Source organism: Lagenorhynchus albirostris, chromosome 6, assembly GCF_949774975.1.
Source record: "Lagenorhynchus albirostris chromosome 6, mLagAlb1.1, whole genome shotgun sequence".
NCBI classification, from domain to species: Eukaryota; Metazoa; Chordata; class Mammalia; order Artiodactyla; family Delphinidae; genus Lagenorhynchus; species Lagenorhynchus albirostris.
The window spans coordinates 39218229-39244710 of NC_083100.1; the positions used below are offsets into that span (position 1 = coordinate 39218229).

The 26482-nt window shown below is 37.3% G+C and overlaps 1 protein-coding gene across 1 annotated transcript in view; it reads left to right on the forward strand.

The window, feature by feature from the left end:
• Window positions 1-26482, forward strand: part of DNAH7 (dynein axonemal heavy chain 7) — a 227248-nt gene that overhangs the window by 112643 nt on the left and 88123 nt on the right. The window contains exons 35-43 of the mRNA XM_060151173.1: window positions 1384-1581; window positions 3876-4031; window positions 4868-5036; window positions 7116-7242; window positions 8459-8678; window positions 16016-16888; window positions 19103-19332; window positions 22408-22738; window positions 24690-25036. Coding sequence (XP_060007156.1) covers window positions 1384-1581; window positions 3876-4031; window positions 4868-5036; window positions 7116-7242; window positions 8459-8678; window positions 16016-16888; window positions 19103-19332; window positions 22408-22738; window positions 24690-25036 — 2651 coding nt within the window. The remainder of the gene's footprint in view (window positions 1-1383; window positions 1582-3875; window positions 4032-4867; window positions 5037-7115; window positions 7243-8458; window positions 8679-16015; window positions 16889-19102; window positions 19333-22407; window positions 22739-24689; window positions 25037-26482) is intronic.

Sequence of the window (26482 nt, forward strand, 5' to 3'; positions counted from 1 at the left end):
AATATCCATGTTAGAAAAGATTATCAAGAGTATAGAAAGAGCGTTATTTCTTCATCAGTTTTAGAAAGTTCTAGGAATTTCTTTGCAATACTATTTTTAGACTGATGTAAATTCAGCCTCCTCAAATTCTCTGCTATGTGCACAGCACTGCCAGAAGATACAAAAATGAATAAAGCACAGTGCTGCCCTCTGTGAGTTCCTAACCTCTTCAGAAGAGTGTCATGTATACTGTAGGACAGAAGAGTCTTATATGTCAAGGTCCAGGGACACAGGGCATTTTTGTAACCGTAGGCCCATCAGTGAGGCTGGGTTTTGGGGAACATGAAGAAGGTGTGAAGGAAGAATGGGTCTAAATTCTAATATGCTTCGAAAGGCCAGGAGCTTAAATTGGATTTTGTAAGAAAGGAGAGGCCAGTGGTGTTTGTCTAAGGAGAGAGAGTTAACGTGATATTTTTGAAAATTTTTTTTATAGACACTGCCTTAGCAAATTAAAATTTTAGTTCATAAGCTAATTGGATGAAAAGATACAGTGTAATGTTAATTCATAGTAATAATCTCATATTAAGAAATCTCGTCTGTTCTGGATATCTGTTGCACACCAACATGAATATAGTTAACACTACTGAGCTATACACTTAAAAATGGTTGAAGGTAAATGTTAGTGTTTTTTACTACAATTAAAAAAAGACACTACTATAAATAAAATAGATAACTGTTAAGGACCTACTGTATAGCACAGGAAACTCTACTCAATACTCTGTAATGACCTATATGGGGAAAAAAATCTAAGAAAGAGTGGATATATGTATATATATAACTGACTCACTTTACTGTACAGCAGAAACTAACACAAAGTCAAAATCAACTCTACCCCAATAAAAATTTTTGTAAGAAAGAAAGATAAATCTTGCTTGAAATAATAAGCTGATGTTGTAAGTACCATTATAAAAGTCAAACAGTATGCAGCTGATGTTCTATGTAGAAAATTTTTCTATGTGAACAGTTTCTGTGTGAACAGGTATTGAATAAAATTCTTTACTCTTTAACACATTGATTAGACCAGTTTACTCAATGCCATTAAAGAATCTAACAATTGGCCGAAATAACTGGTCTTTGGGTTGACATAATCAGTGGTTTCAGGACATCAAAAGTATCACAACATTGCCATTTCATTTTTATTCATAAAAAGCCCAATTTCTCCTTAATTTAACATAAAATTTAACTTAAAAAAATTAGAGTGAAGAGTTTTAAAGGATAAAAACAAGTGCATAAATATCAAGGATTGTTGTCTTGATCTTTCATCTTTTTTGCAATGGCACAGGAGTGCCATCTAAAAGTATTTTACAACATGACATTCACTATTTGGTTATTTATTGTAAACAGGGAATAGGAAAATGGGAACCATGGGTAAAGAAGTTGGCAGAAGCTCCTCCAATTCCTAAGGATGTGATGTTTAATGAAATCATTGTACCAACTCTGGACACAGTTCGATGCTCTGCACTAATGAAATTGTTGACCACCCATCAAAAGCCTTCAATATTTGTAGGACCAACAGGAACTGGAAAGAGTGTTTACATTATTGTAAGTATTGTAGAAATCTACATGTTAAAATGTGCATGATAGTCCTAAGAAAATTATTTTTTAAACTACCTGAACTGGTAGGCAATGTTTTTTAAATACTTACGTATTTCAATGTTGCAGCCACAGAGAATTTTTGAGTAATTGCCTATTTATTTTTGAAAGTTGTTTAAAGATATTATGCTACTTTATATCACTAAATTATTGTCCATTTTAAAGTTATTTTAGTGAAAATAGCTTATACAGGATGAAGAATTTTATCTCCCTTAAAAAGGGTGTTTTGGTTGATATTTAATTTTTTAAAGTATCAAATATGTAAACAATTACTACATGGTAATAAGACTGATTTTCTTTAATGATTTCTGGAATCACACCTATTGTGTGGTAGGTAAGAAAATGCTAGCTGCTGCAACAGACATGCCCCAAATCTCAGTAGCCTTATAAATCTTTGTTCCCTTGTGTTTAGGGGATCACACTGATCAAAGATCAGTTCTTGCCTCTAGTTTCAGATTTCTGAAAGGAGAAAGCTGGCTGGAACTATTTTTTTTTTTTTTTTTTTTTTTTTGATGATGAGAAACAATGCCGTATTTTATTTTATTTTTTTTTTGCGGTGCGGGCCTCTCACTGTTGTGGCCTCTCCCGCCGCGGAGCACAGGCTCCGGACGCGCAGGCTCAGCGGCCATGGCTCATGGGCCCAGCCGCTCCGCGGCACGTGGGATCCCCCCGGACCGGGGCACGAACCCGTGTCCCCCGCATCGGCAGGCGGACTCCCAACCACTGCGCCACCAGGGAAGCCCCTGGCTGGAACTATTAATGAGTAGCACCTCCAGCCTTTGACATGGCAAGTAAGTGCAAGTTTCCCCCGGGTCAGTTGGACAGTGTGGAAGGTAACTGGACTTGAGCCTTCCTGGGAGTCCATTCCATATGACTGCCCACAGAAGTGAGGGAACTCCACTAGTCCCCTTAGGTCAGGGAACTGTGCAATGTGAATGTCCCTTGGGAGTAAGTAAGGAACCTGCACATCTGGTCTTCTCAGAGAGCAAACATTTGGAAGCTTGCCATGACAGCAGGCAAGATAGCATTAGCCAAGAGAGAACCACAGTGACACCAGTGAAGTGGGAATTTTGCCTCTCTTCGTCCAGCTCTGCCCGCTACCCGACCGTGGGCAGGAAGAAGATAGGGAAGGGAGGTGGAGGAAAGAGGAGGAGCTATCGGTGGCCCCTCCCCCATTGCAGTTTCCCAGTCAATTCACATTCTCCCAGTTGTGACAGTACCTGTTTCTAGTTCTTTATTGATTTTATATTTTAATCCAGTCCTTTAATCCTTTGGAATATATTTGGTTATATAGTAGAATAATTGTCCTGGTATTATTTATTGAATAATCTCTTTCCCAACAGATTGAAATGTCACCTTTATCATACTAAATGCTGTATGTATCAAGAAATATCCAGGAGTGGGGAGGGAAGATGTTTAGACTGAGATTTTAAATCAAGGTGTTGAGTTGGACTGGATTTTTTTTAAAAAATAACAAAGTGTACAGAAAGCTAATGGATTTATCTAAGATATTATCAAGAGTTAGGGAATGGCGACTTGACATGGTTCAAGGCAGTGGGTGGAGAAAAATAAAGCCTTTGTCATTGGTACCACCATCAAATTCAGCCCAGGTAATAAACTGCCCAGGCCAAAAAGAATTACTTTTCACAAAATTGGGGAACATAATTTGCATCTTATTTTGTAATCTGCTTTTTTCTACTTAAGGTATTGTAAATATTTTCCTATTCCATTATTATTCTACAAGATGATTTGTAGAAAACAACATCTTGGTTAAGAATCATTGTAATTTTACCTGCTTTCCAGTGAATTCCATTTTGAAAGTACAAATTATACTATGTAAGCTTCTTAACTTACAGTCAGATAACTTGATGAAAGTGGAAAGCTAATGAGCTATATTACAGAGAACGTTGATCTGGACAGAGACAAATGGCAGTCTAAATTCTTGTGTCATCTCTGAGAGCTTAACCAAGTTTCTTAACCCCTGAGTCCCTATGACTTCATGTTAGGCAGGAATGTGTACTCTGCATGGTGGTTTTAGAAATCAGAGAAGCCACGTGTCCAGAAGGCCTGCACAAATAGACACACTCCATTGACTTGGTAACTGTTATTGCTGTTGATTCCATCTCTTTTTACATTATGACACTCTAATATTAAATTCAAGTGTGTCAACAATGATGCTTAGTGGTTATTTTGAAATGTCAAAACATAATTGCAACTATGGCTCATTATTTCCTGTTATACAGAATTTTCTTTTAAATCAACTCAGTAAAGATATATACAAGCCTCTGCTGATTAACTTCTCAGCACAAACTACAGCAGCTCAAACTCAGAATATTATCATGTCAAAACTGGACAAAAGAAGAAAGGGAGTTTTTGGACCTCCTTTGGGCAAGAAAATGGTAATTACTCTCTGTTTCTATACGTATAGTACAGCAATGGTCCTATTCATGGGCATTGTTACATTCAGAACGAGGAAGCCAGATATACTGGTACTGGATGTCTTTTTGTGCAGTTTTTTTATCACAGATTTTGGTTAAGTTTTCTTAAAAGTGTGTTCAGATTTGTATGTGCATCAGGCAACTTGACATTAAAAACAAGCAGTTGCCCTTTGAATTCGAAGTAGAATATACATCTGGGAAATTACCTACCTTCCTAATTCTCTCGTTAACATTTTTACTCATCGGAGTCTTTGCTTCTTGCTCTCTTGGCCTTTAAACAACCAAGCTATCAATTGACTTTTCCTCTACCAAGAATACACTTCCCGGGCTTCCCTGGTGGCGCAGTGGTTGAGAGTGCGCCTGCGGATGCAGGGGACACGGGCTCGGTGAGAGGCCCGCGTACCGCAAAAAAAAAAAAAAAAAAAAAAAAGAATACACTTCCCAACCTTACTGTCATCACTCAGAGGTTATAATCATTTTAAAATCACACCTTCCTCATTTATTTTAATGTACTGAAGTTGTACAAGGAAAAAAGAGAAGGAATACTGAGAAAAGTTGCATGAGAGGATTAATAGGTTCTAAACTCTTAACTATAAAGGTTAGTAATAAGACTGTCTCCCTGTTCCTTGGTAACATGGATGCTAAGGGATATTCCTGATGTGAAAAGAAACCATCATTTCTCACATATGTACCCCACAAGAAGATAATCTGATTCTTTGCCTGAACATTGTTTGCACCATAGGACACTATATTAAGATGTTAATATTTTCTAATCCCTCTTCTCCTTTCATTGTCAGGTTGTCTTTGTAGATGATGTCAATATGCCTGCTCGGGAGGTGTATGGGGCTCAACCTCCTATCGAGTTACTTAGACAATGGTTAGATCACTGGAATTGGTATGACCTAAAAGATTGTTCTATGATCAAACTAGTGGACATTCAAATCATGTGTGCTATGGGACCTCCAGGTACGTTTTCTGAGTTTGTGATTAAGATTGAAAATCACTCTGGCTATATATAAAGGGCAGGAGAAAGAAAGAAAGAGAAATCGGATAACTTGAGTTACAATGTTTTGTGTATATATTTTCTATGTCTGTACATTGTGACCTAACAGAGTGACCACAATGATCAACACTGCAGAGTGGGTTGACTTGCTTGGAGTCATTCTCATCAAACCAAACAGCTCTTCCAAATCCTTTTTCTTCCACCTTTTGGGACTTTGCTTTCCATTTCCTGTTCCTGCATTCTGAGGTCCCAGATCCCCTGAGAACCCAGATCCCCCTGGGGAAGCTCATTTTCCTCTGTTTCATTCCTTAAAGTTTCAACTGTACGAAACATCCCTGCTTCAATAGTCACCTTTCCCCTACCCCAATCAATTCCCATTTTAGTGAGTCTCTGGATTTAGACAGACTGTGGAGGGGGAATTTGAGTAGGAGATGGCCAAAATAATTAACTCTTAGAGATCCTTTATACTTTTCAGGGGAAATTTGTAAACTCAAAAGAGATCTCTATGTAGGGGAAATTTTTTATTTTAGAATATCTGAAACAGCTTGATTCAACTGACTGGACATTTTTAACTGTTCTTTTCCTGAACTCAAGCTGGTATCCTATATTTTTAAAAATTCCCCTTCTTGATGTACCATGTCTTCAAGGAATCTCTCTGGTATTTGCCTCTGAACCACCTGACCTTTATCTGCCCTATAATGCAGACAGTTTGCTCTGAGTCAGTAATTGCTCTCAGTACACTCCCTGGGCCACTTTGAATGCTTCCCCCTCCCCCCACTCTTTTTTTTTTTAATTCTATTGCTCCTGGGTCCCAGACTTTAGCTCCACTTTGCCTCTCCCCCACTACCCAGCAGTCATTTGTACTAAGTGTCCATTTTCCTGGCCTCCTCAAGGACTGGACAGAGGAGCAGGCTAAATCCATGAGGTGTCTTTTCCTCTTGGACCCCATTTTCTAAAAAGACCACCATTTCTGAGCATTCTCTGGGAGGAAGGGTTGAAGATAGACCTGGGTATATGATCTCTGACCTTTCCTTCTGCAGCTCTTTTACCATCTCCTTAAGCTTGCCCAGGTAAATCAGTGTTTATTATAAGCTTCTAAATACATAGAGATACATAACTGTTTTGATCTATAGGCAACTAGTTACATGCTTTCACACATTATCCATGTTTTCAGAATCAGCACAGTATAATAGTGGTAGAAGCAAAAGACAGATTTACCGGGTTTAAAACAAACATAAGACATGAACTTACATATTTTTAAGCAATATAAAGGTATCATGCACATTTAACACCACTTCTTTACCAAAGATTTCATGATAGAATCCCTTTAAGGAGAAAATGCATTTTGTCTATACATGTAAAGATGATAATATCAATCAATTTTGTAAAGTGATGTTACATTCTAAGTCTGTTACTAAAACTTCATATTTGAAAATGTAATCAGTATTTTGTGAAAATAAGATAACCCCCCAGTTTTTACAATTACAGGCAGCCAGTGAAGTGGCCATGTGAACCACATAGACTAGTCCTAGGGAAATTTATTTCAAGATGTGGGGGAAGAATGAGGCTGTATGCCAATGTCATGCTGAATTTCAGCCATGTGGAAAGGACCCTAAAGTATGGTCAGTGAGAATCACCAGGGTTATGTTAATACTGCATACAATATTAACATTGTATAATATTGTATCTTAATATTGTATTGTAATGAGAATGTTTGACGGTTTACTGCTTTGGGCTATGTATGAGTCATGGAGAAGGTGGCCATTGGTTCTTTCTGTCTGGTCAAATTTCCTTTGGTAAATACACTTGACCAAGATTATATCTAATTAGTTGAACTTATTCAGATCATTGAACTAGAAAACAACACCTTGAGGTTGAGGAGAAAACTGTTTTGAGGTCAAGGTTATCCAAATAATCGATTATTCTTCTCTGTGTGCTGTGAATTTGTCCATCTTGCGCGTTGTTTTATGCTGTAAAGTGTAGAGAAAATGCTCTGGTATATATAAATAACACTGTTAAGGGTTATCCTTTTTAATATTTAGGTGGTGGTCGAAATCCAATAACTCCTCGATACATGCGACATTTCAATATTATAACAATCAATGAGTTTAGTGATAAATCCATGTTTACAATCTTCTCTAGAATCTTAACCTGGCATTTAAGAACCTGGTAGGTAATTGAAGGTGTGTTTGTTTTTTCATTGAGGGGGGTGTAAAATCTTTGGGGAACATGTCAGTACAAGTAGTGCTTCTCAAACTTTTCCATGAAAGCACCTTTAGACACGGAGGAAGATAACAGGTAACATTGCTTCCCTCCTTTGCTCCCATCTCCAGGTATGGGAACATAACACAAAGGGACTGCAGTATCTTTCTCTTTTTCCTTTATTTTTCTGAAGTCTTGGATTTTAACCTAAAAATCCATACACATTTTGCCTCACGCTGTATAATATATCCATGTTGGAATGATCAATGTTTTGAATTTTTGCCACATAGTTCAATTAATGCTGGAAAGATTGCCAGGTTTATCCTGTGACTTTGACACCCAGTAGTAAAACTCTTGAGTTCCCCAGAGGTGTCCATGTCCAGGTTTGAGTATAACCTTGGAGCCTGTACCCTGGGGAAATATTGCTCCCTAGCTCTGGACACTCAGCACTTCTCCACAAGATACTTGGAGGTCGGGGAGCCAAGTGCACCTGAGCAGTGCAAATCTTGCTCCCTGATGTGGACACCGTCCTCAGGAAATTGTCATTCCTTGCCCTATCCAGTGATGATGGAGGACCCCTTGTCAAGCCAGAAGTGAAATAGAGCCAATTTTTTCAAATGGATATTATTTCCCCATGTTCTTTCTACCCTAATTATTCCTTTTGCCCTTAAAAAAAAATCCTGGCTCATTGTTCATTTTACTTTCTTTTTACTCTCCTTTTCTTGTTCACTTTTCTTTATTTTTTTCTGTGTTTTTACTTTGTCCCTTCCCTTTCTCTGAAAATACCCATTTCACCAGTGTTCTTCCAGGGGTTCTATCTCTATGCAATTAAGAATGCCAGGGGGTGAAAGAGGTTAGGAAGCATCGTTTAGTGGACTCTGGGTTTAAGTTACTTAATATGGGTTCCTTGGCTGGCTTTTCTGTCAGTAGTCTTAAGTTCATTAAATTCGTCCTGCTTACTCATGGAGTTCCTTTGAACATAAAATAAAATAATGAATGGAAAGTAGCTTTAAAAGAAGTAAAAATTCTATTATCATATCAAGAAATGGTAATTTTGTAAACAAAATCAATTGATTTAATCGTAAGAAAAAAGTCATGCTAGTCATACTAAGTATCATTTATGTATCATAATTCTGTATTTGCTAACATTTTTCTTTCTTTTTACTTAAAAAATTTTTTTAAGTTATAAATTTCCAGACAGTTTTCTAGATTTGACCACACAAATTGTAAATGGTACAATGACTCTGTATAAAGAAGCAATGAAGAATCTCTTGCCTACTCCAGCCAAATCTCACTACCTGTTCAACCTCCGAGATTTCTCCCGTGTCATTCAGGGTGTGTGTTTGTCAAGACCAGAAACAGCAGAAACCAAAGATGTGATTAAACGTCTTTGGGTTCATGAGGTAAATCTCCATGTTACTGATATATGATGATGCAGGAAACAAAGATTTTACCATGCCAACAACTGCGTAAAAAGAAGTATTCAGCAATTTAAATAGATGGATTCCACTATTTGGCATTCTGAAGGCCAATGGCCAAGATAATGTCTAAAAATACTTTTCGCTAATATGTTTTATGACATTTAAGATGCCTTATCTCTCATTTTCAGGAATTTCTGTTGATTTATAGGCTATTTCAAAGTAGATATCATTCTTGGTCTCCTTGAATTGACTTAATCCTTGTTAGTTTGACTTCAAATAATTTTGAGATGGAACACTTTTGTTTTCATTAGAAATGAATGTATTTATGTTCATTACTTACTTGTAGTGATATTAGATGCCAAAAGAACTACAGAGTAAACTAGATTTGAGAACATAGAAACTACATAAAAATATATTTCTCTTTGGGAAGAGATACATGGGTGAACATTTTCTTGTAAAAACTTGTAGAGGAAGGGCAGGAGAGAGAGAAAAAGGAATACAAAAAATAATGCATCAAAAATAATAGTTCAGGGACTTCCCTGGTGGCACAGTGGTTAAGAATCCGCCTGCCAATTCAGGGGACATGGGTTCGAGCCCTGGTTCAGGATGATCCCACATGCTGTGGATCAACTAATCCCGTGAGCCACAACTACTGAGCCTGCTCTGTAGAGCCCACAAGCCACAACTGCTGAGCCTGCGTGCTGCAGCTACTGAAGCCCGCATGCCTAGAGCCTATGCTCCGCAACAAGAGAAATCACCGCAATAAGACCGTGCACCGCAACCAAGAGTAGCCCCCACTCGCCCCAGCTAGAGAAAGCCCGCGCATAGCTACGAAGACCCAACGCAGCCAAAAAAAAAGAAAGAATATTTTTAAAATAGGCAAAGAATATGGGAAAGTGGGAGGAAAATTTTCTCTTTTTAATATATAACTAATATGGTTATTTTAATTTTAATTAATGTAGTTAGGAAATCTAGAAAATGGAAATGTACTGCTATGTTAAAACCATGTGTTACAGAGACATAAATTTCAGAAAGGCTTTACCAAATTCGATCTTTGTAGGCTTTTTAGATCTACAGTTTGAATTTTTATATCCTCACACATTCAAATATATGCCCAAGTGAAGGTCCATTCCACTCAGAAATTTTGGCCACAGCAAGGTCCCTAAAAGTGACTCTTTGGAAAAGTATGATCTGCAGATTCCACTGTAGGTCACTTAATTGCCTGAGTGGGGTCCATATTCTGGGACATGAACACAGGCTGTCAGCCTGGTAGGCCACGTGGGTGACAGAAATGTGCTGAAAGGTATAGAGGGAGAGTGGCGAGAGGGGAGGATGTCATTGACTTCACTGAAGGAGCACATTACCTAAGACAGCATTTGGTCATGGGCCAAATCTTCCTGTAGGAAGCATCTCGCATCCTCCAGCTCGGGAACTTTGCCCTTGATATTCCTTCTACCTAGGACACTCCTCCCATTATCCACACGGCTTGCCCATTTACCTCCTTAAGATCTCAGCTCAAATATAACCTTACTATAGAGGCTCATCTTAGACCATCTCTACGCGCTATAGCTCTTTATCCCTTGTCTCGCTTTATTCTTCATAACACTGAGTGTCACTTGACCCCGTCTATATTTTTGCTTACTTATTATCTCTACTAGAACAGAAGCTTTATGAGAGCAGCAGCTTTATTTAGTCACTGCTTTCCGCAATGCCTGATACATGACAAGCACTCCAGAAATATTGTCAAATGAGTGCATAAAGGGAAGAAAGAAGGCATCTTACTATCCATAACATGCTTCGTCACGTGGGATTATAATGCTTTGCTTTCTTCCAATCATGAGAGCAGTTCCTATTTGCTGTTGTATATCTGTGGTATGTACAGTTAAACTTTTTAGCCTTTTTCAGATCCTGTCCTGCCTCAGATGTCAGATTACTGAGTTTTGACAATGGCTGTTGAGCTCTTTGGGCATTATAATAAGGTTCATAATATAATAACTCTTCATTTTTAGTGACTACTTCATATTCATATAGTGTCATGAGCTTAAGTCCTTGGCTCAAAACCTTGAAATGGCACCTGACTTTGTGGGGAGGAATTTGGAATAAAAGTCCAGCAGTCCATAAGACCTTGTATGTGTACCTTTCCCCAGTTTTTTCAGGTTACCTCCTGCTCTCACCTTCGTTCACCCACAACACAGGCCTCCTGGCTTTTTTCTGCCTGGAATGCTCTCCCCCCAGGTGTTGACCCTCTGGGCTGGCTCCCTACTGCCTTTGATCAAATCTCTCCTTCTCTGTGAGGCACAACGACCACCCTAATTAGTGCTGCAGCCTCACATCCCACTAGCAGTTCCAGTCTTGTTTGACTTGCTCTATTCTTCTTCTTTCCGTAGCAGTTCCATAGCATGTATCACCTTCTAACATGCTGCACAGTTCATTTGTTATGTTGGTTGTCCATCTCCCGCAGGTGGCATGCCAGCTCCTGAGGGCAGAGGATTTTTTTCCCTCACGGATTTGTCCTCAGTGCTGAGCACAGTGCTAGGCACATTGTTCTCACCGTCTCAAACAATAGAAAGTGATTGAGCTTAACACTCTTAACCTGCGCTTTATTTCTGTTTACTCAAAAAGATTTCAGTACTTTAGGTGACTGTTTCCTCTCCACACACTTTTGCCAAACTAGACAACCCAATATAATTTCACTAAATGATTTTTGAGATATAAAACTGGCTTACTATTTTGCATTCCCTTTGGTTTCTGCATTGCTCTCAATCGTTAATGTGCCTAACATCTGGTTTGCTTGTTAAATATAGATACTCAGCACAAGCAACCCAAGAAAAAATAGATAAATTGGGTTTCATCAAAGTTAAAAATATTCATGTTTCAAAAGACACTATCTAGAAAGTGAAAAGACAACCCATAGAATGGAAGAAAATATTTGCAAATCATGTATCCGATGAGCATCTAATATCCAGAATACATAAAGAACTATTACAAAGCAATAGTGAAAGATGAATAACCTAATTTAGAAGTGGAGAGAGAAATAGACATTTCTCCAAAGACGATATACAAATGGCCAATAGGTACATGAAACAATGTTTAACATCACTAATAATTAGGGAAATACAAATCAAGGTCACAGTGAAGTACCCCCTAACACCCAATAGGATGGCTGTAATTAAAAAAAAAAACAACTGGATAATAACATTGCTTGTGGGAATGTTATATGGTGCAGCTGCTTTGGAAAACAGTTTGGTAGTTCCTCGAAATGTTAAACATAGAGTTACCATATGACCCAGAAATTCCACTCCTAGCTATATACCCAAGAGAAGTGAAAACATAGGTATACACAAAAACTTGTACATGAGTGTTAGCAGAAGTATTCATAACAGCCAAAAGTGGACACAGCTCATACACATTAGTTGATGAATAGACAAACAAAATGTGGTGTGTGTGTGTGTGCTTATATACACACAGTGGAACTCTATTCAGCCGTAAAAAGAAATACTGATACACGCTACAACATGGATAAACCTAGAAAACATTACACTAAGTGAAAGAAGCTAGACACAAAAGGCCACATATAATATTTTCCCATTTATATGAAATGTCCAGAATAAGCAAATCCATAGTGACAGAAAGGAGATTACTGGTTGCCAGGGGCTGTGGCGGCATATGGGGTGGGGATAATAATAAGGGAGTGCTAATGGGTACAGGGTTTCTTTCTGGGGTGATGAGAAAGATCTAGAATTAGATGGTGGTGATGACTGCACAACTATGTGACTATTCTACAAAAACCATTGAATCGTATGCTTTAAAAGAGTGAATTTTATGATGTGTAAATTATGGACCAATTAAAGCAATTTGTAATCAAGACCTTGAGGCAAATGAATTCAAAGCACAAATACAATATAAATATGCCAGAAATTACTTCCCCTGCAAAGATTTAGATTTATAATGGAAAATTATATGTGTCAACTTTTAAAAATATAAGGGGTGGCAATGGAATAATAGTCGCCTGTATGGAAGAGAGGAGGGCAGGTATCAGCAGAAGTGAGAGTGAGGGAGCTTGCTAAGGTATTGAGAATGTTCTATATCTTGATCTTGGTGGTGGTCACCTGGGTGTAAATATGTGTAAAAGTTCCTGGAGGTGTACACTTAAGATTTTTGTACCTCGTGTAAGGAGATTTTTAAAAAGAAAAACAAAAAGATCTTCCCAGTCGCCATCCTCAAAACTTTTAAGTCAGCAGGTCCAGAGTGGGGCCCTAGATTCATGTGTGTTGACAGTCCCTGAGAAACACTGCCTTAGGTTCTTGCTAAATTGCAGCTAGATAATAATATACTTGATTCATGCTTAGACACTGATGCCCAATATGTGAGGTTGTCTTAGTTTCCTTTTTCTCATAAGAAGGAGGAGGTCTTCAGTATCTCAATCCGAGGAAGTGACTATTGTCATATGTTGGGAAACTCAGTTGTCCCATAGAGGAATAGCTTTTGAACTGGGGTGGGGGGAGTATGTGGGAGGCTTCAGTCATACCATTTGTGTAGCTACTGCTGTTAGAAAAAAGGATGACACTATTATGTCAACCAGACAGCAGTGAAAACATTAAAATCATTACTCTTTTTTTTTTTTACATCTTTATTGGAGTATAATTGCTTTACAATGATGTGTTAGTTTCTGCTTTATAACAAAGTGAATCAGTTATACATATACATATGTTCCCATATCTCTTCCCTCTTGCGTCTCCCTCCCTCCCACCCTCCCTATCCCACCCCTCTAGGTGGTCACAAGCACCGACCTGATCTCCCTGTGCTATGCGGCTGCTTCCCACTAGCTATCTATTTTACGTTTGGTAGTGTATATATGTCCGTGCCACTCTCTCACTTTGTCCCAGCTTACCCTTCCCCCTCCCCATATCCTCAAGTCCATTCTCTAGTAGGTCTTACCCCTAGGTTCTTCATGACATTTTTTTTTTCTTAGATTCCATATATATGTGTTAGCATACGATATTTGTCTTTCTCTTTCTGACTTACTTCACTCTGTGTGACAGACTCTAGGTCCATCCACCTCACTACAAATAACTCAATTTCTTTTCTTTTTATGGCTGAGTAATATTCCATTGTATATATGTGCCACATCTTCTTTATCCATTCATCCGGTGATGGACACTTAGGTTGCTTCCATCTCCTGGCTATTGTAAATAGAGCTGCAATGAACATTTTAGTACATGACTCTTTTTGAATTATGGTTTTCTCAGGGTATATGCCCAGTAGTAGGATTGCTGGGTCATATTAGGTAGTTCTATTTGTAGTTTTTTAAGGAACCTCCATACTGTTCTCCATAGTGGCTGTACCAATTCACATTCCCACTAGCAGTGCAAGAGTGTTCCCTTTTCTCCACACCCTCTCCAGCATTTATTGTTTCTAGATTTTTTGATGATGGCCATTCTGACCAGTATGAGATGATATCTCATTGTAGTTTTTTTTTTTTTTTTTAGTCTTTATTGCAGTATTATTGCTTTCTCCTTGTAGTTTTGATTTGCATTTCTCTAATGATTAATGATGTTGAGCATTCTTTCATGTGTTTGTTGGCAGTCTGTATATCTTCTTTGGAGAAATGTCTATTTAGGTCTTCTGCCCATTTTTGGATTGGGTTGTTTGTTTTTTTGTTATTGAGCTGCATGAGCTGCTTGTAAATTTTGGAGATCAATCCTTTGTCGGTTGCTTCATTTGCAAATATTTTCTCCCATTCTGAGGGTTGTCTTTTGGTCTTGTTTATGGTTTCCTTTGCTGTGTAAAAGCTTTTAAGTTTCATTAGGTCCCATTTGTTTATTTTTGTTTTTATTTCCATTTCTCTAGGAGGTGGGTCAAAAAGGATCTTGCTGTGATTTATGTCATAGAGTGTTCTGCCTATGTTTTCCTCTAAGAGTTTGATAGTTTCTGGCCTTACATTTAGGTCTTTAATCCATTTTGAGCTTAAAAACCCCAAAGTTAGCAGAAGGAAAGAAATCATAAAATCATTACTCTTGAACACAATTAGGCTGATTCCAAGGCAGTTTGCAATAATTACATTTCTCAGTTCTGTAGTGTTTTCACATTTGTTGTCATTTCATTTTTGCCATGCATCTGAGATTTGTAAGGCAGGTATTACTACTTCCACTTTATAAGGTGAAGAAGCTGATGCAGACAGGTTTAATGTTAGAAAGTTTGCTGACAGAAATATGCATTACTTGTTTTTGTGTGTATTAGTCTACTAGTGCTGCCATAACAAAAATACCACAGACTGAGTGGCTTAAACAACAGAAATTTATTTTCTCACACCTCTGGAGGCCAAAAATACAAAATCAAGTTGCCGTCAGTGTGGATTTCTGGTGAAGGCTCTCTTCCTGGCTCACAGAGGGCCTCCCTATGTCCTCACATGGCCTTTCTTCTGTGTGTCTGCAGGGAAAGAGTGAGAGCTCTGGTGTTGCTTCCTTTCCTTGTAAGGACAGCAGTGGATAGGATTAGGACTCCACCCATATGAACTCATTTAACCTTAATTATCTTCTTAATGGACCTTTCTCCAAATACAATCACATTAAGGGGGTTAGGACTTCAACATATGAATATGCGGGGGAACATAGTTCAGTCCCAAACAGACTGCAACCAAGGGACATTCATACCACTCTAAGGAAATACTTATTTTATGTAGCAAGCCTGATTAACTACTTTTTGCAGTCCCACAACATGTGCAGATAAGCAGAGATTTATTTTAGTAGATTGCCCTCTGCAATTACTTACAACAAAAATAAGACAAATTTGCCCTCCACCTAAGACATTCCCTCTTTATCTAGAAAATGTACTTTTATTAAAATATATATATATAGATAGATAGATAGATAGATAGATTTGACAACAATTTTCAAGATGTTATCTGGCTGAGAAAAGGAAAAGATCACTTCAAGGGAGTTGCAAAACCCTAGATACCAGTGCCCAGCTCTGTTATCTATATCTGAGTGAGCAGCAAATGCAGTCACTTACCTTCTCTAGTCTTTTTTTCCCTTCTGTAGTCTTTAATGCTCTTTGCATATCTATAATCTACTTCAGTTCCCCCAATTTACCTTTATTTATTGACAACAGTGTAACTATGTATTATTCCAAATATATACGGTTAAAATTAATATTTAAAGTGAATATTATTATGAGCCAGTCCTCATTTGGATATACCTTTAATAAAACCCATAGAAATTTCTTGAGAGCACCTTTTATATTACTTGAGATGAGCACAGAAATGAAACTAAAAAAATAGAAGAGTCAGTTCTTAAAGCTGCTTTTTAATTATTATACAGGTGCTTAGAGTGTATTACGATCGCCTTGTGGATAATGCAGACAGAAGTTGGCTGATCAACTACATTCAAGAAATCTTGAAAAACTGTATGCATGAAAATTTTCATGAGCTTTTTCAAAGTTTGGATTTTGATAATGATGGAGTGGTGGAAGAAGATGACCTACACAGCTTAATGTTTTGTGATTTCCATGATCCCAAGAGAGAGGATACCAACTACAGAGAAGTTGCAGATGTAGATGCTCTCCGGGTGATAGTAGAAGCTCACCTAGAAGAATACAACAATATGAGCAAAAAAACCCTGAACCTTGTCTTATTCCGATTTGCCATAGAGCACATCAGCCGAATTTCCAGGATCCTGAAGCAGCCTCGCAGCCATGCTCTTCTGGTTGGTGTTGGAGGGAGTGGAAGGCAGTCTGTCACCAGATTAGCTGCCCACATGGCCGATTCTTCAGTTTTCCAGGTTGAAATCTCCAAGGGCTACGATAATTCTGAGTGGCATGAAGACTTAAAAGTGATCTTAAGGAAATGTGCAGAAGGGGAGATGCAGGGTGTCTTCCTGTTTACAGATACTCAGATTAAAAAGGAGTCATTTCTAGAAGATGTCAACAATCTTCTAAATGCTGGGGAGGTTCCGAATCTCTTTGCATTGGATGAGAAGCAGGAGATATGTGATAAGATGCGTCATTTAGATCGCCAACGGGATAAAACCAAACAAACTGATGGAAGCCCCATAGCTCTTTTCAACATGTTTATCGATCGCTGCCGCAACCAACTGCATGTTGTCCTTGCCATGAGTCCAATTGGAGATGCATTTCGGATTCATCTTAGAAAGTTCCCTGCTCTTGTTAACTGCTGTACCATTGACTGGTTTCAGGTATTGTCATGTAAATTTATATAGACTTCTAGAAATATTGAATCTCCATCATGAGCATGACTTATTTTAGAGCCCCCCACCAAATTGTAGCTTAGCAGAATTTTCTGATCAATAATAATGTATTTTATGAAATTATAATTCAAAAATCATTATAATAGAATAACTTCTTATTGCCAGTGCATACAGTCATTGACATCAATTTATTGTAGAAAGTTTTAGGATAAAGTTGTGTATCAGTCAGGTTCCTGACAGGGAGCAGAGAGCACCCTGGAAGGCCTCACTGAGGAAAGTTGAATGAGGGGACTGTTCATAGAGGTGTAGGCAGGATTAAAGGAACTTGAGAGGGATGGTCAGGCAGGAACTGGTGGAGTGTAGCAAGATATTACTACAGCTGGGTAAAAAAGGGAATAGGGGGGAAGAAGTGTTACTGGAACTTGGAGCTGTGGAAATAGGAATGTCTGATAGGCACAGGAACCCAAAACCTAGAGCTCAGCTTCTGCTAGAAAGGAAGAGGGGTAGAAATGCCTCTACCTCTTTTTTTTTTTTCCAGCCTCTTTCCATTAGCAAACCCAACAGGACATCAAAAGGAAGAAAGCCCCAGAGACCACTTTTTCTAGTAAATTTCAGTATCAGGAAGTGCAGAGCAGACAAGGGGGTGGGGTAGGAAGTTTGCAAGTTGTGGCAGAGATCCTGTAAGTGAGATCTAACACATAAGAATTTTTGACCTTGGGGAATTTACATAGCCCCTTTGTTCCTCCATTTCCTGCTAAGATTAATTATTTCACAAAAAACATATTTATTGAACTCCTGCTTTGTAGCAGGTCTTATCCTAAAGCTGGAGGGGAATAGGAAAATGAAATAGACTAGGCTTCTGCTTTCCTTGAGTTTGCTTACTTACTTGCAAATTAGTGAAAAATAATTCATCATACAGGGTAGCATGTAGGTTTTCTGAATCAGTGACCTTTACGAGGAAAGATGAAGGACAAAAAGTGCCAGTTTTGAGAGGATCTGGTAAGAGAATAAATTAGTGAAGACAAGGAGCTACATAGAAGGAATGAACGGCCTGAGAGAAAATCAGGGTGACAGGGGCACAGTAACTGAGGGGGAAGTCCTAGAGCTGAGGTCAGAAAGGTGGGAAGCGCCAGATCAGGTAGAGATTTACAAGTTGGGCTTCGGATTTTATTATTTTTAATTTTTTTTGTAGTACGCGGGCCTCTCACTGTTGTGGCCTCTCCCGTTGCGGAGCACAGGCTCCGGACGCGCAGGCTCAGCGGCCATGGCTCACGGGCCCAGCCGCTCCGCGGCATGTGGGATCCTCCCGGACCAGAACACGAACCCGTGTCCCCTGCATCGGCAGGCGGACTCCCAACCACTGCGCCACCAGGGAAGCCCCGGATTTTATTTTCAATGTGCTGGGAAGTCTTTGAAGGATTGTAAATTGAGAGTGTGAAAAGAGCTAATTTGCCTTTGATAAGATCACTCTGGCAGCTGCATAGAGCTCAGAAGCAGGGAGACCACTTAGGACACTGTTGGAAAATTCCAGGAAGATGGTAACAGAGAGTTGAACTGCAATGATGGTTGTGGGTATAGAAAGAATGGAAAAGATTTGGAAGCTATTTTAGGGATGGTGCCCATAGGACTTGCTTTTGGGATAGATGTAGGATTGAGGAAGAGGAGAGGGATCAAGGATGACTAGCTTGAGCAACTGGGTGTATGGTGGAGATGTTGACTAAGTTGGGGAGGACTGCAACTATTTTGGGGGAGATAAGAACCGTGTTTTAGACTTGTTGAGTTTGAGATGGTTATAAGAGAAATCAAAGAGGTAGTTGTTGATCTAATTCTGGAGTTTAGGGGAAAGGATAGTAACATTTACCTCAGAATTGTTGGGAGAATTAAACAAGATAATAATAGTAGAGTGCGCACAAAGATAGACATTCTATAAATTTAGTTCCTTTTCTCTTCCTTGCTCCTGCAATACTCATGCCCAGTTTCTTTAACCCCTGAACAAACCATGAAGGGTTAATATTGCACACATTAGTTACTGGCTCCCTGTCATAAGGGGTCAAATACTTGGGGGAATTTCCTCATGAGTGTCTGTCCCACCCCATCCCTCATGTTTTCCCCTGCATTTCCACCATCCATGAAGGACCGCAGTAATAACAAACTCCTGTCAGTAAATTGGATCATGTGCTAACGCATTTATCTTAAATTCAGTCCTGGCCTGAAGATGCACTACAGGCAGTTGCCTCCCGCTTCTTGGAAGACATTGAAATGTCAGAGGAAATACGAGATGGCTGTATTGAGTTGTGTAAAAGCTTTCACACTTCTGCTGTAGATTTATCGACATCCTTCTATGTTGAACTTCAAAGATACAATTATGTGACTCCTACCTCTTATCTTGAATTAATTTCTACCTTCAAACTGTTGTTGGAAAAGAAAAGAAGGTAAAAACAAAATTTCTTATTTCAAAGTAAGCTATGGTGGTTTTTAAAACATTTGTGTGGACAAAAATGACATAGCAATGATGTGGTAGAGATTTATTTCATATGTGTATATACTGTGAGTTTTGTTACATCATTAAATGATTTACTCCACAGACACTTTTAGGGTAGGGAACAGGGCTTATTCTTTTGTGCAGATGCATTGCCCAGCACATGATAAATGCATAATCATATTTGTTTAAGGAATGAAGGTGTGCCACTCAGAGCTGTGGTAAGGCTCCAGGATACTTCGACAATGCTATTGGGTAAACAACACTAGGGAGTAATTTTTCTTTAATAAGTAATTAGATAATAAATAAACCTTCTCTTTAGGTATTGAACAGCTGAAACCCAGAGCCAGCCACTCAATATACATAACCAGCTTTCCTTCTTTAAGTAAACTCTTATTTGAAAACATCAATACAAACATCAATAAACTTATATGAATTTAAGCAATTTTTTATATTGCATTTGTAATTTTTAATATTTTTATTTCCCTCTTGAAGTCTGATTTATCAAACTAAACTTTCCCAGGTACTTAAATAATTTCTAAAATCTAGTAAGTTAAACTTATACATATGGTAAGCCTTAAGTTCTTTTCAGTGTTTGACTATTGTCTAAAAACTTAATGAGATTTTTTTACTTCAAAGCACAAATTAGCTCTGTTGATCAATTACATAACTTATATTGGAGTACAAGGCTGATCTGTTCATCTAATAGACCAAATTCTTTTAAATATTAAAAAAATACTTAAAACACCAAATGTGCACAGATTCCTTGACAAAAAAATAATTAGTTTTTGCATATTAACTATAGTTCATTCTAAATCCTCCTATGGCTAACTCACTATCTCAGGCATTTTGATGAAGTACCTTTTCTCGTATTGTCCAAGATGCTACCTAGATACTGCTGGGAAACTCCTTAGCCGTATTTATAGTGACTTTTGTAATGCCTTCCACAGCAGGAGTGTCATAACTTTCCTATTCATCATGGCACACACCCCGTGTTGAATCATACCAATGGTATTTTTCCCATCTGCCTAGTGAAATCTGCAAGTCCCACCCAAGGCTGCTACACGACTTAGTTGAATTTTACTATTTCTTTGGCTGTCATTTTATTATTTCTTTCCATGTAGATCTTAGGATCTTTAACCTAATGGAATCTTGCTTTTCTCCCCCCATATTTTCCCATCCAGGGAGATCAAAACCACTTGGGGAGTCTGATTAATTTGGGGGTATCACTCATCTTTCTGTTTGATTATATGCTCACAGTATTTAAGGCCATCCTAACTGGAAGAAAGATTATAAAAATGATATACAAACTTAGAGAAAGTTTGAAAGTAATAGTTTTCTAGGCATTTTTAGATATTCTTGTTGGCCTTTCTACTTTCCTCTTTTTAGAAATGTTCTCCTTTACCTCAACTAGAATTCCCACCCTGTAGTTATTCTTCCTTTAATAGCTAAAGTCTTTAGATCTCCTTATAGCCAGGTAGTACTGTAACCTCGAAGCAAGTTATCAGGTTCCCTGCCAAGAAACCAGTGTTTTAGCCAGCAAAGCATCATGTGGGATGAACCACCACACTGAAACTGCTTCATGTTGGCAGGAGTGAGACCTTTCCAGTGCTTGCTCCACAAAGGTTCCACTGAAACCAAACTCACAGATAATATGGTATCCTCTATCCAGTCTCCTCAGTTCCCATTGCTGTAACACGTTTTGCTCGGAGGGAATCACAAATGCCAAAAGTGTAGCATGTCCTGACTTGTAATGTTTTTTTTTTCCCTATGACAGCCTTTTCAGTTTTCCAGCCCAAGCCAGTTAAGCACTCAGTTGAAGAGTGCGCTTCCACCTTTAGACAATTATCAGATTGGTTTGTTACCTACTCCAACCAACGTTTTGAAGAGAATTTCTAAAATGTGTCACCTTTTATTTTGAGACATTATGGCATCTCAAATATTTAAAATGAAACAAATTATAAAGGAGCGTTTTCTCTACTCATAATGTATAATTATCTCTAGAACACATATGAATGCAGATAAAAATTTAAAGTATGTTAAAATGTTACATTATTTTGGGCTTCCCTGGTGGCGCAGTGGTTGAGAGTCCGCCTGCCGATGCAGGGGACACGGGTTTGTGCCCCGGTCTGGGAATATCCCACATGCCGCAGAGCGGTTAGGCCCGTGAGCCATGGCCGCTGAGCCTGCGCGTCCAGAGCCTGTGCTCCACAACGGGAGAGGCCACAACAGTGAGAGGCCCGCGTACCGCCAAAAAAAAAAGATATATATATATATTACATTATTTTGAATCAATTATTATTACCTTATAATAATTTTGCACCAAAAAAGTGTTGAGCTTTATTCTCTATTGGCCACTTTTATCTTAAATAAAAAAATTCCTATTTCAAGATACTTAACACATCTTAAAATTATATGCCACATTTAGCAGCATTCAAAATAATGTATTTTGGGCACTGAAGTCTATTTAAAATAACTGATTATAAAAAGATTTTAAGGAACAATAATGTTGTTGGAATAAACTTCCCAAGGTGACTAATTGTAGAGGCACATCATTCATCTCGGTATAAGGAGGTTCCTTGCCTTATACTTAGTGTATTTATCTTTTGAATTTGTTATATGCCTAGATACTGTGTCAGGTACTGGAAATACAAAAAATCCCTAGACATACTGTCTACTTTTAATTGCACACAATCTAAAGTTCTAGAGTTTATATTTTTCACAAAATTGTTAATATATGTGAAAAACTTTCAAACCACTTTTTTTAAGTTGAAGTATACCTGATTTGCAATGTGTCAGTTTCAGGTATTAAGCAAAGCGATTCAGTTATATATATTTATAACTTTTCAGATTCTCTTCCATTATAGGTTATTTATAAGATACTGAATATAGTTCCCTGTGCTATACAGTAGGTCCACTTCTTTAGTTATGCCTTGAAAAAGCCTGAAAAGCTCAAGAACACTTAATTTTTTTCCTTGAAGGAGGAGCTAGAGCCTGACAGCTAACCTTGTTTTATCTTTGCTTTCAGTGAAGTAATGAAAATGAAAAAGAGGTACGAAGTGGGTTTGGATAAACTGGATTCTGCTGCATCTCAAGTAGCCACAATGCAATTCGAGTTAGAGGCTCTACAACCTCAATTAAAAGTTGCTAGCAAAGAGGTTGATGAAATGATGATAATCATTGAGAGGGAGTCTGTAGAAGTTGCCAAAACTGAAAAAATAGTGAAAGCTGATGAAACAATAGCAAATGAACAAGCTATGGCTGCCAAAGCCATCAAAGATGAATGTGATGCTGACCTGGCAGGGGCCTTGCCCGTATTAGAGTCAGCTCTAGCTGCCCTTGACACTCTCACTGCACAGGTAAGAGCACAGCCACAGGCTTGCTGGGAGACGCATCATCATAGCTTAAGAAAGTACTTAATATTGTGTGCTACAATCTAGTCTGTTTTTCCAAATTAGTCTCCACATTTAATGCAATTGAAATCATTTTCAAATTGGGAAAAAGATTCCCTCATTCACCTGGAAAAAAAGAAATGTACATGCATAACTAAGACAATTTTGAAAAAGAAGCAAGCTTCCAAATGTTCTAAACAACCGTACAACAACTGTTATTTCAGGAACTTTGCAGAGCAACTTTAATCAACAGGGGTATAAGACCCAAGTACATATTTTGATGCTATGTGCACCTATTTCATATTTAGACACTTGTAATTGGAATATACCTTACAGTATATATGATAAAGTGTTATGTCAATGTTTGTCAGTTGTTTTTTGTGATACATAATATGGCTTATAATGTTATATTTTATAATAGCATGTCTAAGCTTTGAAATTCATTAAAAATTAAGGTGTGAAAGTGAACATTTCAATTAAGAAAGATAAAGATGAGTTTTAAAAAATAAATAGTGTTGGGAATCTTGGCAAAACTTTTAGATGAGGTAAGGGAGAAAGTGTTAGATCCTTTCGTCACACTTTACTCCAAAATAGATTTCAGATTGAAATTTAAATATAAATAGTTATATTACTATAAAAATGGTTGAAAATGTAGGTCAGATGTTAATAATCTTGGAATGTAAACTAAAACCTAGGATTTCTTTGGTATAAGAAATCAGGAACAAAAAAACAGTAAGCAATATTGTTCATAATGTATATGCTCTCTTTTGTATTTTTCATAAATAATAAAAATTTTTTAAAGTACTGAATTTTAGTACCTAAAAACCAACACATTTTGTTTGATATAAACACCATGGACAGAACTTTAGAAACGCTGAGGAAAAACTTTTCAACTGTATGGTAAACAAGATATTAATATGCTTCTATGTGAAAAGCTCTTATAAATCAATAACAAGCTCTAAGATAAGATAGTAAATGGTATAAAGAAGTACTAATTCACAAAGGAGGAAATACAAATAATCAATAAACATATGAATACAAAGTGTCAATAAACATATCATTCCTTATTTGTATTTAAAGAAATACAGATCAAAATAAAATTTCTTTGGCCTGTCAGAATGCCTACCAGTGTTGCTAAGGGTGTATGTAGTAAAGGAGCAGGCACCCTTCTGCTTTCTGGAGGGCAGTTTGTCAGTATTTGTCAAAAGCTTTAAAACAATAAAAGACATTAAGACTTTAATTCAATATGGCAATTGTAATAGTAAAAAAAGAGAAAAAGGCACAAATAGGGTATTAGAATTATGGTTCTTATCTATGCATTGGAAGGCTATCTATGCAGCCATTAAAAATGATGTGTTTACTAGCATGAGCGGATGTTCGCTATGTATTGTGATTGAAATAGAACAGATTTTAAAACAGCGTGTATGTTAAGTATACTATGATTCCATTGGTTAAAATACAGCATATACACTGGTTTATAGCGTATACATATGAAAAAGATATAGAGGAATATAAAGGAAAATGTTTACAAGAGCTAACTATATATAGTTGGTTTATAGGAGACACTCATATGTATAATTTCTCTGTGTTTTTCTGTTTGCATCTATGACATTTATAGCTTTTCAGAAGCAACAAAACTCTTACTTTGTGACAGCCAAAACTCTCTTTCTTGTGTCTTTGAAGTAGATTTCATGTCATAAGTAATCTCATATAGGGTATCTTCCCGTTACTCTTTTTTGTCTGTAACTTTTCCTTTGGGATAAACTTCTCAACACTTCTTGACACAATTCTATCACTTTCATCATTGCTACCCAATGAACGGTGAGTTTCTATCTTATGGCTTAGTTTGAAAATAGGAACCGATTACAAGTCATATGTAAACAATTCTTTTTTAATAATAGCATGTTATTATTTCAAGGACATTACAGTGATAAAATCCATGAAGAGTCCTCCCGCTGGTGTCAAGCTTGTTATGGAAGCTGTATGCATCTTGAAAGGCATCAAAGCTGACAAAATCCCTGACCCAACGGGTTCAGGGAAAAAAATTGAGGATTTCTGGGGTCCCGCCAAAAGACTTCTTGGTGACATTCGATTTCTACAGTCACTTCATGAATATGACAAGGACAATATTCCTCCAGCTTACATGAACATCATAAGAAAAAATTATATTCCAAATCCAGATTTTGTTCCAGAAAAGATTAGAAATGCTTCCACAGCAGCCGAAGGTCTGTGCAAATGGGTCATAGCAATGGATTCGTATGACAAGTAAGTACTAACAAAAAGAAAATGAACTGGTGTGTTTTATTTTCAGGTTTGGCCATTTAAATAATAGAAAGAGCTACATAGGTGAGAGGGTCCTCAGAAAATCCTGTCTAATGCCTGTTATATGACATATTTACTGGAGGCAAGACTGTACCAACTAAATAGTATGATACAATGATACTTCAACTTTTTGGACTCAGGAACCCTTTATATTCTTAAAAATTATTGCAGACCCCAAAACCTTTTTTATCTACCATATTAGAAATTAAAACTGAGAATTTTAAAATATATTCATTTTTAAATAGCAATAAAAAACTCCACATGTTTACATAAGTAGCTTTTTTTAATCCACATTTTCAAAAAAAGTTGTGAGAAAAGTGGTGGTGTTTCATATTGTTGCACATGTCTTTACTGTGTGCTTTAAAAGACAGCTGGACTCTCAGATCTGCTTCTTCATTCAATCTGTTGTGGGATATATTGTTTTGATTGAAGTATATGAGGAAAATGCAGCCTCACACAGATGTTTAGTTGCACAAGGAGGACCTCTTGGAGTCCCTGAAGGGGAGGGGACATGTCTTGGACCACATTTTGAAAACCACCCTTAACATTTATTCTTTGTTTAGACAAACAGCCTTTTTTGATGATTGTATGAGAAATACTTATATACAAAACAGTAAAAAATTTTGGTTATTTCTTCAAAACAGGAACTATTACTGGATGTCTTTCAAACTCATAAACAGTTTGAATCATTGTACATATATATTACAGGCTGTGTATATTTTGGACCATGATATATTATGTTAATGATAAATTTTAATTTAATGTTTTATCATTTATTTAGAAATATAACATGACTTAATTCCATTTCCCAGATAAAAGAGAATTTAGATCCATCCTTTTTCCTAATAATCCCTTTTATTACCAACATACATATTTATAAGATAGCTGGTTTTAGTTAGGGATACATTCTGAAATTTGAGAAAAGTACAATATAAAGACAGGAGTGTCATTCTTAGATGTGTTTAATAAAACTGGAAGAGAAAAAAAAAGAGCTGGGGAACTGAGGAAGTGGGTGGACACACAGAAAATCATTTTAACTATTTTGAGATGAAAATAAAATAGTTAGATTAACCCATTTAATTATTTAAAATAATAAAAAATTTTTTAAAAATGAAAGAGTAAAATGATGTGAATAAAATACCCTTCTTCTCATCATAATTAAGCCTTAACGAATTAGGCTAGTTTCCACAAACACTGCTCTATTTTACATGTATATGCTTATGCTCCTTTTCCAAAATCACCGAAATTGACATTGGTGACAACTGAATATTTTATTTTGGGTAAAAAAATTACTTATTTGAGAACATTATGTGTATTTGATATCTATTTTAATAGTCATGTTTTATGTGCTGAGATCAGATTTGACTGATTCCTAAATGAAATATAAAA